At 36.9% G+C, this 16,506-nt stretch overlaps 2 protein-coding genes across 2 annotated transcripts in view; one reads left to right on the forward strand and one right to left on the reverse strand.

Moving 5' to 3' along the window:
- The window catches only part of LOC137273918 (ankyrin repeat and LEM domain-containing protein 2-like), a 73,833-nt gene that overhangs the window by 39,838 nt on the left and 17,489 nt on the right, over positions 1-16,506 (reverse strand). The gene's annotated exons all lie outside the window — the stretch shown is intronic.
- LOC137273920 (phosphatidylinositol 3,4,5-trisphosphate 3-phosphatase TPTE2-like) overlaps positions 1-16,506 on the forward strand; it is a 58,176-nt gene that overhangs the window by 5,555 nt on the left and 36,115 nt on the right. Inside the window, exon 3 of the mRNA XM_067806826.1 lies at positions 1,495-1,530. Coding sequence (XP_067662927.1) covers positions 1,495-1,530 — 36 coding nt within the window. The remainder of the gene's footprint in view (positions 1-1,494; positions 1,531-16,506) is intronic.

Below are 16,506 nucleotides of genomic sequence, written 5' to 3' on the forward strand. Positions count from 1 at the left end.
GTAAAACTCCATAGGTTCCTGTTTAGCATGCAAGAACACTGTATGACTGTCAACTTAACTTGGTCGACTCGACCTTAGATTAATGATACATGAGCCACATCATGCAACAGTGGAACCTTGTTTATCCAAACATTTTGCCTGATAAACAGATTTCCGGATATCTGAATCTCAACAGTTATCCCCTTTTACACAAATCCTACTGAGGCAAAACACTGCTTTTGTATCATGCTTAAGATTATGCAAGTATTTTGTGAAGTCAAAATCTCCTCATAGAACTTGTGTGACAGAACATGCGAGGAGCAACCGGGTTATATAAAAAACAGAAATTCTCAGTTCACTCCACTGGACATAATGATTTACTATTTACTCTGTGTCTCCTGCTATGCTTGGAATTGTTCATGAGAAGGGATTAGATGACAGTGTACAGTTTGATCACTCACTGTTAAGATATCTCATGATGTCCTTGCTTATAAACAGAAGAGGCTGTGTTGGAATAAAATAGTCAGGCAAGAACAAATATAATTATAAACATGTCAGAGTTTTGCAAGTGTGATATGTGGATCAGTTTCCTCATCAAACATAAAGGCATCAACAGTAGCAAACTGAAATAAACAATAAACAAATGGTGCATATGTGCAGTCACTCACAACTTTCATGAATATCACTAAATGAAATTCTGAATAAAATCAATAAAATAAATCAATCATCAGTCCTGATGCACAACAAATGCTTCTTATACAATGTATGTGTAACATTAGGAATAAATTAACACTGTTATCTCCTGGTAATCATCCCTTTGATATTGGATGCCCGATGATGAAGTTAATTTGTATTTTCCACCACCATTACCAAATCAGCCACTGGCTTCACTTGTTATGTGTCCACCATGGCTATCATATCCCCTTTGTTGTTTTCACATGCTCATAGATACAGCTACAGCCTCCAAGCTTAGGACATGACGAAAGAGCAAGTATATGTTGCAGAAGTTGACTTCCACTAATTTCCCCCTTCATGTCCATCACATCTAAATGCCATTCGATGACTTCGTATCAAAATAATTGTTCTCAATGGACCATAAATTTCATTCCAGCTTTTCTAGAGGAAATTATTTGGCCAGTCACCTTGACAATCCCATGCATGATGATACTAGTGACATCATTTGGGGAAATTCTGAGACATCTCTAAAGCAAAACCAATGTGATAAACATATACAAAGATCTCATTCCATGGCAGAAGAATAAAAGTCAACTATCATCTTTTCTCTGAAATGCACATATATTATGTTAAATATGACTATGAAGTATTTTCATCAAATATATTACAAAGGAGAGATTTTCTAGATTTTCAGAAACTGTGGTAATGTAGACTTGCCTGGGCTGTATTGGGTATATTTGTTTTAGGGTCTTCATGATAGACTAGACTGCAATCTAAGTGTTTTGATGCATGAAGAATCTGGGCCTTCTTCGTCATAGGTGCATTCTTTATTTGGAACAGATTGGTTTGAGAATTGGCAGACCTGTGAAGATCTGGGTAAGATTTTGCATGTTGTGAACGGTGAAGATCAGGATCAGGCAGACAGGCCCATTAATGTGTCAATGTAGCCAAATCACGTACATCAATGCTCATTCTGTTGATCACTGGATTGTCCGGTCCAGGCATAATTATTTACAGACTGATGCCATACAACTGGAATACTGTGCAGCTTTAAGCAGTAGACAGTGTAATGTGAAGAGAGCCAAATTAACCACCAACACATCCAACACAATGGACTCAACACAGTAGCTGGTTGGGCAAACTGATATCAGCTGATTGGACAAACTGATAAGAGAATATAAATAAATTAAACTCAAGTCTCTGACCATTCTTCTACAAATCTTTTGAAACAATTCACAGACAATCTTCTAATGAGAAGACAGAAATGAAACTAATTACCAAATATTAAATTCTTAACATGAATTTTCAAAGACCTTTTCATCCAGAATTACAAAAGCACATTATGTGAAACCTAGGCACACAAACTGCACTGAAAGCCCATTAAGAAAATCAAATCTTCACATACATTCAAATTTGAAAATTAGCTAATTAGATAATTGAACCATCACTGCCATGACCTAATCATGTCATTATTTGTTCCCTGAAATCAATAATGGCCCAGTAAACATGTTAACATCTATATCGCCATGCAGCTGTTGCAGCGTGTTCCAGTTTGTTTATTGTTGTGAGCCACACTGCATTCACACTATACATCAACACATAGCCCGGGATAGTCAATCACTAGAAGAAAACTTCTCTCCAATGAGATTATAAGTGCACAGCACCGATGCACCTGACTGTGTCAACACATGCACCATAACTGAGCTTTACATCGTTACTGACAACCTACCAACATTTCTCAATCAATACTTTGCGCAATATATAACCGATTAAGTTGGCATTCACGCACTACACATGGAAGCTAATTCCATTGAAACATCAGGATCGCAGTGTTATTATGCTGTGCTAGAAATTAGTTTTTATATTCACTACACTGCAAATATCATCGACAAAGTTGCGATCAACTTAATGTCTGAAATGGCGGTAGAAAATATTACCAGTCCTTGAATTTCACAGGATTGGATCGCAGAAATTTGCCTTTGATTTCTGTTTAGGTTGAAAAATATTTGAAGTGGATATCCAGTTATAAAAAACATGACAGGATTCAGAATGTGTCTATCACCAAAACAACAGAGTATAAAAAAGTTAAACCCAAATCTCTGACCATTCTTCAACAAATTAGTTGAAATAATTCTCAGACAATCTTAAGGGCAGACCAATTTTACTTCTTGTTTTACAGACTGGTTGTATTTTTTCTAGAATAAAAAAAAATAAAATAAAAAAAAATAGTAAAAAAGTAAAATAAATAATAATAATAATAATTAAAAAAATAAATAAAAATCATTTTCCTTGCTCAAAAAATAAAATCCTAATGTTTAATTAGCCAAAAAATGAAAAAGTAAACTTCTTTCAGCTTACTTTTGTTCCATATACACTTTATAATTGTAAAATACTTTTAGAATTTAACAGGAATATTACTTTCGTGATTATATTTTTATCTTTCCCCTCCTGCTTTCAGGTTTCTGAGAACAAAAATCTGTAACACACAAAATAAAACTGGTCTCTCCTAATATGCAAAAAACAGAAACGGCACTGTTTGATGATGTCCAAAACATAAAACTGAAATAGATAATGAAGGAATGATTCACTCTTCCTCCACGTTTGACTAAAGGCCAGCAATTTGCAGCCAGCGTATCCACACACATGGAAAACCCAGATTTCTCTCTCTGATATATTCATCTATCAATACATTGTTGATGGTAATGAGAATAGGCAATTACTCAGCACTTATCCATATAGTTTTTAATCACCTCATGGCTGTGTATTTATTCAATCATTGAATGCTTTCCGGAAGAAAAACCTCATTTGTATACGACATCATTAGGATAATCAGTCAGTTTAAGGTTGGGATGACAATGAAAAGAGATAGCTCATGATTAAATCAATTTCACTTCAACTTAATGTGAAAGAGGAGACCAACACAGAGTTGTTTCAATTTGAAAAATCCTGAGACTTCTTTCCTCAGGTGTTTCACACGATATTGCGACTACCATAACATTCTGTAACTTTAGCCCTTGTGTGAAACCAGAGTGTAGTAAAATTATGTTTGGTCAGTAAACTCTCCTAATCTACGTTGTTCTTGTTTTCAAGAATATAGGTCATTGGTTCAAATTCATGATAAATTTGGTCTGAGTTCTAAGCATAATAAAACTGAAGTTTGCAGAACAAAATTTTGGAAATACTGAACAAAGTTACATTTTAACGTAAACTTATTGGCAAACTTCTTAATGACCTTTACCTTGTGAACCTTGTGGGGACATTAGAAAAATAAATTATAGGATGGATGTTTTTTATCTGTTGCTTAACACAGCAGTCCAATTTTCCGATTTTTAAGACAGAATCATAGAGTGTAAACATCATGATCATGGTTTGAAACAATTTTATCAATGATGAGCTTGACATGCAATAAATATATTGCAAGTTATTCCATGGGATTTGATTGGCCAACTAATCAGTTTTTATTTTGCGCTTATGTTTCCCCAAATATTGGGTCACTGCCATTTAAACTGTTTCTTGATTGGCTTACAATAGAATGGGAGGGGCTTGTGTTGCACAACTCATTTTGAGCAACGTCTGAAGTCTTGATTGTTTTTATACACACCTCAAGAACTGATTTCAATATATTTTTCAAAGAAACATTGCAAATTTTGTACACACACAAATTGAAGAGGTGTGTAAATTGATTTTCACATTCCATGAACAAAATACATAATGAAGATCTTAAAATTTGTAAAAAATCAAACGTGCTGTATGGAAAATGTTATTTGCACTGACGGCCCAGTAGAGGTCGGATAGTTTAAGCTTCCTGCTCACAATCTTCTGAATCAACACAGACATAAGTCATAAACACATTTCCCCTGCATCAATGGGCATACATAGTTCATCACTATACATGGGATCCACAACGTATGCGTGATGGTTGAGCTTGTCTGCTTATCTTACAGTAGCTCATGAAAGTCAATCAGTTGTTTCTTATCTTTGTGCTGGATATTCGAATTAGGGATTTACCTAAACCTGCTCATAAGCCAATATCCAGACAAAAATCTACAGCAATTGACAAAGACAATTTCCAATGTCAGTTTTAGACTGTCACAAACTTTCAGAAGTAACAGTACAGTAAACATGTCTTTTCAGAATATCAGGATTTTAAAAAAAAAAAACGAAAAAATCATTGATGTAGTGTGAGGGCTGGTATTTCTTTGGTATACGTTTGGTTGGATTGGGATACTTATGCCTGGTTGACAATGACACAGATATCTGTATCGAAATGTCACATCACCTGAGTAAAGAGGTTGCTCAACCATAAAGTTTGTCCAGATCTCGTACTAAGAATGTTAGGATTTTAAGGATGTTGACAGAATCATTATTATCTCTTCTTGAAGCTTTGTTGCTATGTTAACAGACTTCTAAGGAAATACAATGGGAAATTTGAAGTCATATGTCATTTGGATTCTGATTATTGGTTCTTAATGGCCTTAGAACTGTGTCATGTAAAGTGCATTGCTACTCACAAATTACATACAGCTGATTGTATATTTATGTCGAAGAAGGATGAAATAAGTGTGGATGTCTATTTGTCATAGAACTTAACAGCTGCCCACTCAGCAGGTTCTTTGTTTAACACCTCACTCATCACTATCTAATTGCTGCAGATGCTGCGGCACAATGAGGAGACTCTCACATTAATAACTAAATGTCGCAATTAATCCATGTAATTGCCCTCATTACAACACTGAACACAAAGCGACAATTTTTTCATAATTACTCTAAGCAAATACAAATATATAGACTCAATAAACATGAACCATCCAACCCCCCTACCCCAAACCAATAAACCTAAAAACCCCAAACCCAATATATATGCAGAACAAATTAATCCCAATTATTGTATTTCTGAATAGATGCCTTCATCCAAGTGTTTCTATGGCAACAGTTTTTGCCATCAGCCATGAATTGCTCGAAAACCCAAAAGCCCCTCATAAATCAATCAATCAAAATGTAGATTTCAAGGGAGAATCATCCATGAGACGTCAATATCCTTAGAGAAAGACCAAACAAACACAGAGCCCGTTATTAACGACTTGTATATTTCACTGGTTAATAAAGCCCGTACATCCACACCAGCTGAGCTAGATGTATGACACATCGGCCAGCATGCTGATGTGTGCTGCATACACAATACAAGCGTACATATCCCGAAATGTACTTGATTGACTTGGATACCGGCCTTGGTCAGAATTAACATGCAATCAGAAAGCGAATCTCCTCCCAGTGAAATGGACAACGCCGATAATGAAGATGACAAAAACACCCTCAAAGATAAAGGTAAGCTTCATGGTAGAACAAGAAATATAGACCCGGCCATGTCAATATCATGCGTATTTCATCTGGTGGTGTTCATGCTGTGAAACTGATCAATACCGAGTCATAGTGCTTTATTGTGGTCGGCCCATCCAGTGTACATCTCAACACTTCACCCTACACCCAGTCTGACGACAGTTCCCCAATACAAAATTCAATTGATTGATCTCCTGTGAAAAAAATGTATAATTATAATGAAGATAGATGAATGAAAGGAACGACCGAATACCACTGTTAGTGCATTGAAGCTGTTACTGATTTCATTCGGTTCCATAATGGCACATTCGCAAGTTACACAACCCAAATGGGTAGCAATCCTTCTCTATGGTTTACGAAACTCTCATTAACATAGATATTGATATTTCAGTCTGTTGTATGTACCATGCTTGTTTGGTTCACACCATCATAACAATAGCACAGAATATGACGTAAAAGCGTCATACAGCACTATTCTTATCACAGCCACTTACAGACGTAATTTGAGGACAAACATTCTTGTTGTTCTAAATATCAGAATATTATTTCGAAAGACTCTTCACGTCGAATGTAAAGAAGATTCTCACAATTCAACGATATTGATTTTTAACCCTAGGCAAGCCATCAGTGGTTTGAAATGGGAACGGTTAGCTTGTGGGATTTCTGAGTCACTTGAACATGATCAGAAGCTTGACATTTTCAGAGAAATTCAACACAAAACTTGTGACAGGTAATATATTCAAATTACATTCCAAGCACATCTTAATCTAGGTCACCCAGTCACAGGTTCAGATATAATTACATTTCTCCATACTTCATTCACAGCAAAAATTGTTGTTTCACAGCAAACCTAGTCAATGTCTAGACCAATGAAGCAGTCTGCAAGAAAAATATGACAAAATGTTGTCAGAGTTGATTTCAATCCTATATTTAGATGAAAAACTCTATAAATGATTTTTTTTTAAAAACTGATTTTGTCAAAAACAATTTTTTTTCACAAACTGTTTGGCTATCCTGTAAATACCAAAATTACCTTGTTTGGCCTTACTTTCATAACCTGATGAAAACCCATTTGTGGTGTCCCTTCCCGTGGTATTGCTGGAATACGTTTGTATTGCTAAATGTGGCATAAACCCCAACTCATAACCTGATGATGTTCACCGCCTTCCACCCTGACCTGAAACATTACTTGCCTGTAACAGCAATCCTATTATATTCCTGTCACCTGTGGCTATGTGAGACTAGTCCAACTCGTCAAACACTTTGATGAAGTTAGCATCTAACCTCAATTTCCAATGAAATAACATTGCACCATGTTCCCCTGGGTGGTATTGTTGTTAGGACAAAGTAGTGAATGTTTGGGGGAAGTTCAGTTACATTGGCCTCTGTAAACAGGCAGACATGTGACAATGTACGCCAGTTTGACTTCTAAATCGCTCTTGGGTTTCCATCCTCCTGTTCTAAACGATATGTTACATGTGGTATTTCTTCAAGGCAAGAGACAATAAAAACATGGTGCTGTTCACCTAGAGAAGGGGTACCAAGATGGTGGAAAAGCAGCACTTTCACAAGTGCTGACAGAGTTACTGATTCATTAATCTGTGCAGTGTTGTCTAAAATTTCACACTACTCAGCTAGCCCGTGACTACTAAATCGCACTGAGGACAACTACATTCAGAATGATAGTAGTCCTCACTAATTTAGGCCATGATTCTGATCCTCTCTCACAAAGATGCTATTTTGCTTCAAATTGGAACTGAAAGAAACTGACATAATATGAAAACAAAGTTTCCATTCCAGTGTACTTTTAAACTGCCCATGAGCCAAAGGGAAAATACAAAAGAATATTGAACTGCATCATGCTATGTAAATTGAGGATAGATATAAACGAACAGGAGTGACTTCATGTGGATACACAACATCAATGCAATGGAAGTTGCAATGGATGTTGTCCATCCATTAAAATTGTTCAAGCTCATCATGCCACTCAAAAAAGATATAAATACATATCGATCCCAAGTAAGTCCCAGTGGCAAACACTCTGGTCTTGCTCAAGCAGCACTGGTTACAGATGTTTTTAAACTCTCAAGGACAATTGGAAAAAAGTTGACAAAATACTGGACTTATCTATAAAAAACAATATTCTCCACACAGACAACATTCAAGACAGTAATTTCATCCAACCACATCTGAATATTTGGCACCATCTTCGATAGATTTAAAATGGGATGTATGGACTTTGAGCAAAGCTTAATGAAGCACAAAGAATTTAACGAGACGTGACTTTGCACAAGTGACATAAATGGCAGACTGTTCGTTTGTTGTTGTCTATGCTGAATCCAACAACATTCAACTTATACCACAGTTAATAAGTTAATAATTCTCAACCAGACGAATTAGAGGCTGGCATTAGAAGCATCGTCCCACGCCATTTTGGAACAATGATGCGCACTCAACCATGGCGTTGAGTCTGACACTGCTCCCAATTTAGTTGCTTTAAATCAGACTCTGCAGAGCCACTCCAAGACTGTTTGTCATATTGCTTAGTACAGCTTTGTTAGCTGGAGTCATCAGAATTGGACATTGGTCAACTGGTTTCGCCATTACGTCAATACTCAATAATACAATCAAGTTATACAAGTAACTACACACAATACGATGTGATACATAGGTTTTCACAGTAACACATACCATGCAATAACGATAGAAAATTGTCTATCTCTTCTTAAAGTAAAAGAGATACGATCCAATGAACGAAATCTTACCTAGTTTACTGAAGCATTTGCTTGTCACACCTTCGACTCAGGTTCAATATGAATGTATAAAGCCCATTTCTGGTATTATCCGCCATGTTATTCCTGGAATATTGCTAACAGTAATGTCGAGAATCGGACACCAAATCCATTATCGATTATCGGAGGACTAGTGGTGAATGATTATCGATTATAATTGAAATGAATTCATAGATAATTCTGTTTATTCATACAACAAACATTTATCAGTATATCTCATTACACTCACGATAGATGAAAAATCTATTCATAGACAGGTTATAGCAGTATTTACAGTTGTGATGAATACGAAACTAAGAATACAAAGCATATGGCATTACACGTTTGTTCGTAAATATTTGTAAAACTTAATGGTTAGTTCACTTTATTCAAGTGTGTTATACTAAAACAACATTATTTGCATTTATTCAAAATTGTTTTTACAAGCGATAATCATTTTTAATCTTTCTTTTGATCAATTTTCAATAATCACAACACCACTAGCTAACAGCGCTGTAAAACCTCATCTACTCTCTCGACGCACTCATCATTACATTGCGCGTTTATTTAGAAATTCATTTCAGTGAAGGTTCGGGATATAATACTGATCTTCAGTAACCAATGCTTGTCATAAGAGGCAACTAACGGAATCAGGTGGTCAGACTTGCTGACTTGGCCAACATGTCATCGGTTCCCAATTGCTCAGATTGATGCTCATGCTGTTGATCACTGGATTGTCTAGACAAGACTCGATTATTTACAGACTGCCGCCATATAACTGGAATATTGCTGAGTGCAGTGTACAACAAGTGTTTGCCACAAATATGGCATTGTCCCCCAACGCTAAATAACAATAAAATATCGACAACATTGACCTTGAAAATAAGGTCAAGGTCACAAAAACTGACTGTCACCACATTTGAAGATATTGGGTACAATAGTTCATTACATACCGCGTTCACAAGAATTGGGACGTGCATACATACAGACGCCGCTGAATACATAGCTCCCTCACTCCGCATTGATGTGAGGGACAACAAAACTCACTCACTTAATCTTGGTCTAATGCTATGGTAATCCAGTGAACCTTGACCTCCAAAAATATGGGTCCCAAGGACCCTGTTTATTAATTTCAAGGTCATTCCAGGAAACAGAAAGATACTTTAAGTACTGAAATGGAGTAGTATACTGATCTATTTGATATTGAAAGTCATCAATTGCAAGAACTATATACCTTGTCATGAATTTGGCACAATGTATTTTGTTCTACCCTCATGACCTTTCTGTAGTCATCTGAGAGTACTGGATGCACATACAGAACTCTAAATGCCGATCAGCAGGCAGGGCAACAACAAGTTTCATCTTTTACTCTCTTCTGCTGTGATGCAGTTGGAATCAAATCAGCAAGCGTCTTCTCCCTGCAGGTGCTCTGTTTACTTGACAACCAGGCAGACTAATGGACATGCATAGGAAAATTCAAGAGTTTAAGTTTTATGTCTAATGGCTCCATGGAAACCTTACCCAGCATGAAATTCGATCAGTGATTGAAGTGTGTGCCTATTTTAAAGAGTTTGTTTGAAACGAAATGGAGCGTGCTCTGCTAGCCTACAGTAGTTTCTGCTTTGTGTCACAGTCCCTGAACCATATCATTTTCCAGTCCATCAGCCATTCCTGCGATCACTTAGCCCTAAATGACTGCAGTCAAGATTTTCCACAAACTACCATCTCCTGGGTTCCCTTTCAAATGAAATTCAGTAGCTTGTTTTTCTTTGATCGAAATTATATATTTACAGAAGCTAGGCATTGGGTTATGTCAACCCTGGCAATTGGCACCCTCCCATCACTGACAGTTGCTCAGATGCAGTTGAGCATCATGTGAACTGCATCCAACCTTAACCAACCTATAATCTTCAGCCAATTAATATGCATCTAAATTACCATGGGAAATTCACACGCAAAACGACACTAGCTCAACTGTAATAAAAAGATCAATACCTGTCATACTTCATATGATCTCACCACTTCCAAATGAACAAGCCAATGAAGAGTAAATATTTGTTTTTGAATGATGACTGCAACAATTTATCACATGAATTCGGAGAGATAGAGCATACCTGCTTTTTCCAAAACTCAATTTCATTGACCACAAGATGAGCAAATGAACCCCCTCTAAATGCGTGCACTAAACATTAAAACCAGAATTAATATTTAAAAATGAAGAAAACTTTGCTAGAAAGTCAATATTGGGTAAAGTATCCTTCCTCCCTAAGTAAAAAAATATTGCAGTTGCATTGAAGAATGCAAATGTGATTTCATAACCATGAGGCTAACATTAGACACTTATTGAATTAAACATGTACATTTATATGACTGATGTGTATGATAGTGATGACCGTGGCAGACAGGATTCTCCATCAGTATCTTGTTACTTTGTCTCATGCATCATAATACACAATTGGACTGCCAGCTTTCTTCTCATTGTCAAAAACACTGAATTATCTTTGTCTGGAAAAAAGTGTTCCTTGGGAGGCAAGCTTCCTGTCATGGCGACCTTTCTCCAATTTGTCTGCAATCTATTCCATGTCACTCGATGTTTGAGGTATGGATTTTGTGAGATTCTTCTTGGGCTCATTAACAATCCACTGCAATAATTTGTTTTCCACACAATCAACCAAAACAAAATTCTTTCTAAATCCTCTTCATACAACTCAAATCTTTTGGCCAGGAAGATGCTAAATCACACTAAAAACACCATCCTTCTTGAAAATTTACAATTCAAAGTTTCAAACCAATTAGTTTGATGCTTTTTCGGGGGATGTTCATTGGGAAGACAGCTTTTTAGAAAATCAAAGATGGCCGCTTGGTAGCCATACTGAACTAATCAAAGTTATCATTCTTTTATCCCAAAGTCGGCAATACGACAGCTTGAAAACAATCAAGTAGGGACTCACATTCAATCACAATATTGGACTAACCAGCCCACTTTTGGACAGCCTCTTGGTTGGTGTAGTGGTTGATGCGTCTGCTACAAGAGCAGAAGGTTTGTGGTTTGATTTTCAATGTGTCATACCAACACATGTTAAAATATTGTGGTTATTGTTATCCTTAAATGGAGTTTGTTTGTATCAGTACTATATGTTCAGAGACTAACTGTCAGTCTAAGCTGTCCCCTACAATAACAAGGAAACAAGGAAAGGTCAGACACCCTGACTTGGTTGACACTTGTCATTGTGTCCCAAATACAGTGGCCGACGCTAATGCTGTTGATCACTGGATAGTCTAGGTTCCCAGTAATTACAGACTGCCGTCTTATAGCTGGATTATTGCTACAAAAACAATCAAACACAGTATCATCAATTTCAACAAGGACGTGATTTTTGTTAGCAGTTTTAAGCCATAATAATAATGGAGCAGATAACTCAGAAATTCACATCATAAACATTGATCCATATATTGGAGTATGATGACATGGAATCAGCCAAGTCTGGTCATCCAATCCATGTTGAACCTCTTACGACAAACGGACTTCTGGGGATGAATATTCCTACCCAGAATTCCTATCATTACAGGGACCGTGTAGCAACACTTATGCCAGCCTTATCATGATGATCGCAAAGGAATAATTGTCCTTGTTATTGTCTCAGAAGGTATTCAGAACAATATCGCCACATTAGTTTCAACAAGTAATCTCGGCGGTAGGAGAAGTCACACTATTTTATTATCTCCGTGTCTAACCGATAAGGGATAATTCTGTAAACTCCATCACATTCCCTGAACGTGATGGAGCAGTCCTGATGGAAGATAGACACCATACATGATATGTTAGTTTCTTCATCAGGCTGCAAAGCATTGTTAAGATCATAACACTGTCAAGTGAAATATATTAGTTTGATTAAAATAAATTTTGAAGTCATAGTTTGTGACATGTGTGAACTTCATGATAATTAATTTGGAGTGTGTGAGTGAGTGAGAGAGTGAGCGAGCAAGTGAGCGAATCTGCAGTGTTAATCTGTCCCTAAGCAATACATTATTTGTAAAGTCCTAAATGAAGCAAGTCTAAATTTTTCTCAGATTCAGGAATCTCCACCATGGCTGGGGTTCCTTTCAATAGTTTCAAGAATGTACATGAAGACAAAATCACAGCTAGGTCTACTGGCCCAATCATCTTCAGTGCTAATATTATGAGATCAGCTTACAAGACTGTAAAATATATTTTATTTTAACAGCTCCATGTATGATAGGGAGCAGTAATATCTTCATAAACGTTTTACTTGACTATAGCGATGAACATACTTAACCATAGTTTGATCGTGGTGCCATGTTACCATTGCAACCCGTGGTCAAGAAAACAGTGCTGTAGGGTCAGTTAATGGTCTACATGGGAGAACTTGGGAGTCAACCATGTTCAAACGGGAACAGTAGCAACTTCACATTCAAGCTAACCACAGAGATCTTTGAACATGTTGAACATTTATGGGTCTAACCACCCCCAAATTATAGGATCGCTGAAGTTCAAAGTACAGTCATAACTATGTTGATCTACCCTTAAATATATCTAACTACGTTCAACAAAGGTCAAATACGGGTATATTATGGTCCACTACTTTCATCCCCTACTATGGTCTGCTACGTGCATGTCTGTAAGATGCATACAACTGATACTTTAAGGTATGGGAGTTACAGTCAGATCAGCAGTATGGTCCACTACATGTATATCCATATGATGTGACTGCCGCTTTACACTACGGGAGTTACCATGAGATCAGCACAACAGAAGCTTTACAGAACTGATCCCTGATGCTGGGGCAGCTGCCTTTCTGCCAACAACCAGATGTTTGTGAAAGCTAAATATTCTTGCATTGTGATTCACAACAGCATCACAAACGATCTTGTCATGCTTCATGATTTCCGCAACTGTTTTCTGAGTATTACTTAATGTTTCTCGACACGCTACAGAGCACAAGATGAATCGATGTCCTCAATGCACCATGATGCACCATTGTACTCAAAGCACCATGTTGTGCAAGTGTACTCAAAGCACCATGATGTACCACTGTACTCAATGCACCATGATGTACCACTGTACTCAAGGCACCATGATGTACCAGTGTATGCAATGCACCATGATGTACCACTGTACGCAATGCACCATGATGTACCATTGTACTCAATGCACCATGATGTACCACTGTATGCAATGCACCATGATGTACCACTGTACGCAATGCACCATGATGTACCATTGTACTCAATGCACCATGATGTACCATTGTACTCAATGCACCATGATGTACCATTGTACTCAATGCACCATGACGTGCCAGTGTACTCAAAGCACCATGATAGAATACAGTAGTTATTGCATCACAAAGTCTGCAATGATTGCAGCCATGATCTCTTCTAGCACTGCCACAGAATATACAGATTCAACAACAGTTATTCCTGGGAAGCATAACACAAAAAAGAGGCAAATTTTATGTCTGTATTGCAGATGATTTCATGGAGAAATGGACACTTTATCAGCATATAAAGCCATTGTAGAAACAGATTTCACGCAAATTCAGATCGATTCTCACTAATGACGCCTATTTCAAAACAGCAAAGACAATGACAGACTGGACTAGAAGCGAAATGTGATCTACAGCAGAATTTCATTAAAACTTCATCAGCAGTGATCCAAGATAATATACCTCATCACAAAACAGAGCTGTCTAATCATTTCAAAACTAGGCCAGGAGGTCAGTGGTTGTTGATTTCAGAGCTTGTCGATTTCAGTGATATGTACAAGAAAATGGTTTACCTATGAGACCTCATGCTCTGCATTCAAACTTCTCCATCGCTACGATCCTGAAATAACTCTATTTGATAGATTTCAACATTTAATCTAAACTTGTAATCTAGCAGCTTACATAAAACTTGTCCAAGTATTTAAACAGTAAATCAAGATGCTACGACATTTTGATGAGACTTCAAATGTCAGAGATCTATTGTGTATTTCTGACTTTCTTAAAACTTACAGCAGAGTTTATGGCTCATCAAAACTTTTTAAAAATATGTGAAAATGTCAAATGTTATGATAGTTTCATGTTTTCTTCTAAAGTAGATGGCAGAATATAGCTAAATACCTAACGAGGAGACAAGGTCATCAATATTCCATCCACTGAGTTCTGTTTCCTGATTAGACATTCATGTCCAGAAAATACATACCACATTTAGTTTCCACATCTACAATTGTTTTTCAGAAAATCTCTTCATTGGCAAACATGTGCATACAGTTAAGAAACCGATGACAAGGGCCATAACTCTGTAAGAATATGTAACACGGTTTCTGGTTTTCAACTCCATCAAGACATTCAGGTCCTGAAAACAGATTCCAAATTTGGTTTCCCTATGTATGACAGTTTCTGAGAAAATCTGTGCTCATTGGGGCTACCATACAGTAAGTCAAGAACTGCATGACAAGGGTCATAACTCTGTTACAAACCGCAACTCAATGAAGACATTCATGTTCTGAAAACATATACTTAATCTGGTTTCCCTGTCTGCAAAACTCTGTCCCCATCATCTTGCATGGTCAGATGGTTAGACGGAGCTCAAACCAATATGGCCCTCCCAATTTTTGGTGTGAGATAATGATGACGTTAATATTTTGGTATTTGAAGCCTGGCAGGACTAACACATGTAACTCTTCACAAGAATTTGCGCACTTATTTGACAAGAGAGAAAGCAAGGTCCATGAAATACTTGCAAAGAAAATACAGTGTCAGATTTTAACAGTATTTTGAACTTTACAATTACTAGCATACTGTCAACTTTGTTTAAAGTCTCTGAATCACTCTTAAAAGTGATACATATAAAGGCTAGCATTTATGGTTGTGTTACAAAGCTGACATCCATAACCTGTTGCCTTTAACTTTGCTTAAGCATTAAAGAAAATGGTAAATATGAATGTTTTTTAGAAGAGGAAAATCTTCTTGCAATGACATTCTTGACACCACTATGGTGTTTACGTTAGTAGCAGTAAAGAACAATTTACCACTTGTCTAGCCTTTTGGACTTTCATAATGTATATATATATATTGAATAATGAACATCAGCAGACATGTTGCTTGTTCCAAATGCTTATCCTATAAACAATGTGAGATACAACTGATTGCATGGCTCTGACTGGAACATTCTCAGGTTACTGTCAAAAGCAGGAATTTTGCTTACCATGTCATCAAGCAAAACACATTCAGTTCCTTCTTATTTATTCTATTTTCATCACTCAATGCTAACAACTAACTCCCTTTTTCCTAAGCCATCAGCCATCTGCATGACCATTCTATTTCTAAACTGAGACAAAAACACATTTACTCAAAATAATGATACCGAATTACTACTCTATAGGAAGCTTGATCCCTCCATTTAAAAAACAATTTGTTGGCCACCAACTGTTCTAATTCACTGAAGAAGAGTTGATCAACGAAACAATCCACAATTAACAGCAAATTACACTCAAAACTGTTGTTGTGTTTAGCTGATCTCTTGCCCCAAGGTTCATACCCCACGATCCATTCTTTATATCGCTGAGTGTCATGGAAAACCAAACTTTGACAAAGTGGTCTACTTCAAGGAGCAAAGTGATGAGCTTAACATCAATAACACCACTTGCATCAATAACATCACTTGAAATTCCAAAGGGAATAAATGCATCCTACTCGTCCAACATTCCCACTCTAGAGGTTCTCCCACTGCAGACCCT

Source organism: Haliotis asinina, chromosome 2 (assembly GCF_037392515.1).
Source record: "Haliotis asinina isolate JCU_RB_2024 chromosome 2, JCU_Hal_asi_v2, whole genome shotgun sequence".
In the NCBI taxonomy this organism is placed as follows: domain Eukaryota; kingdom Metazoa; phylum Mollusca; class Gastropoda; order Lepetellida; family Haliotidae; genus Haliotis; species Haliotis asinina.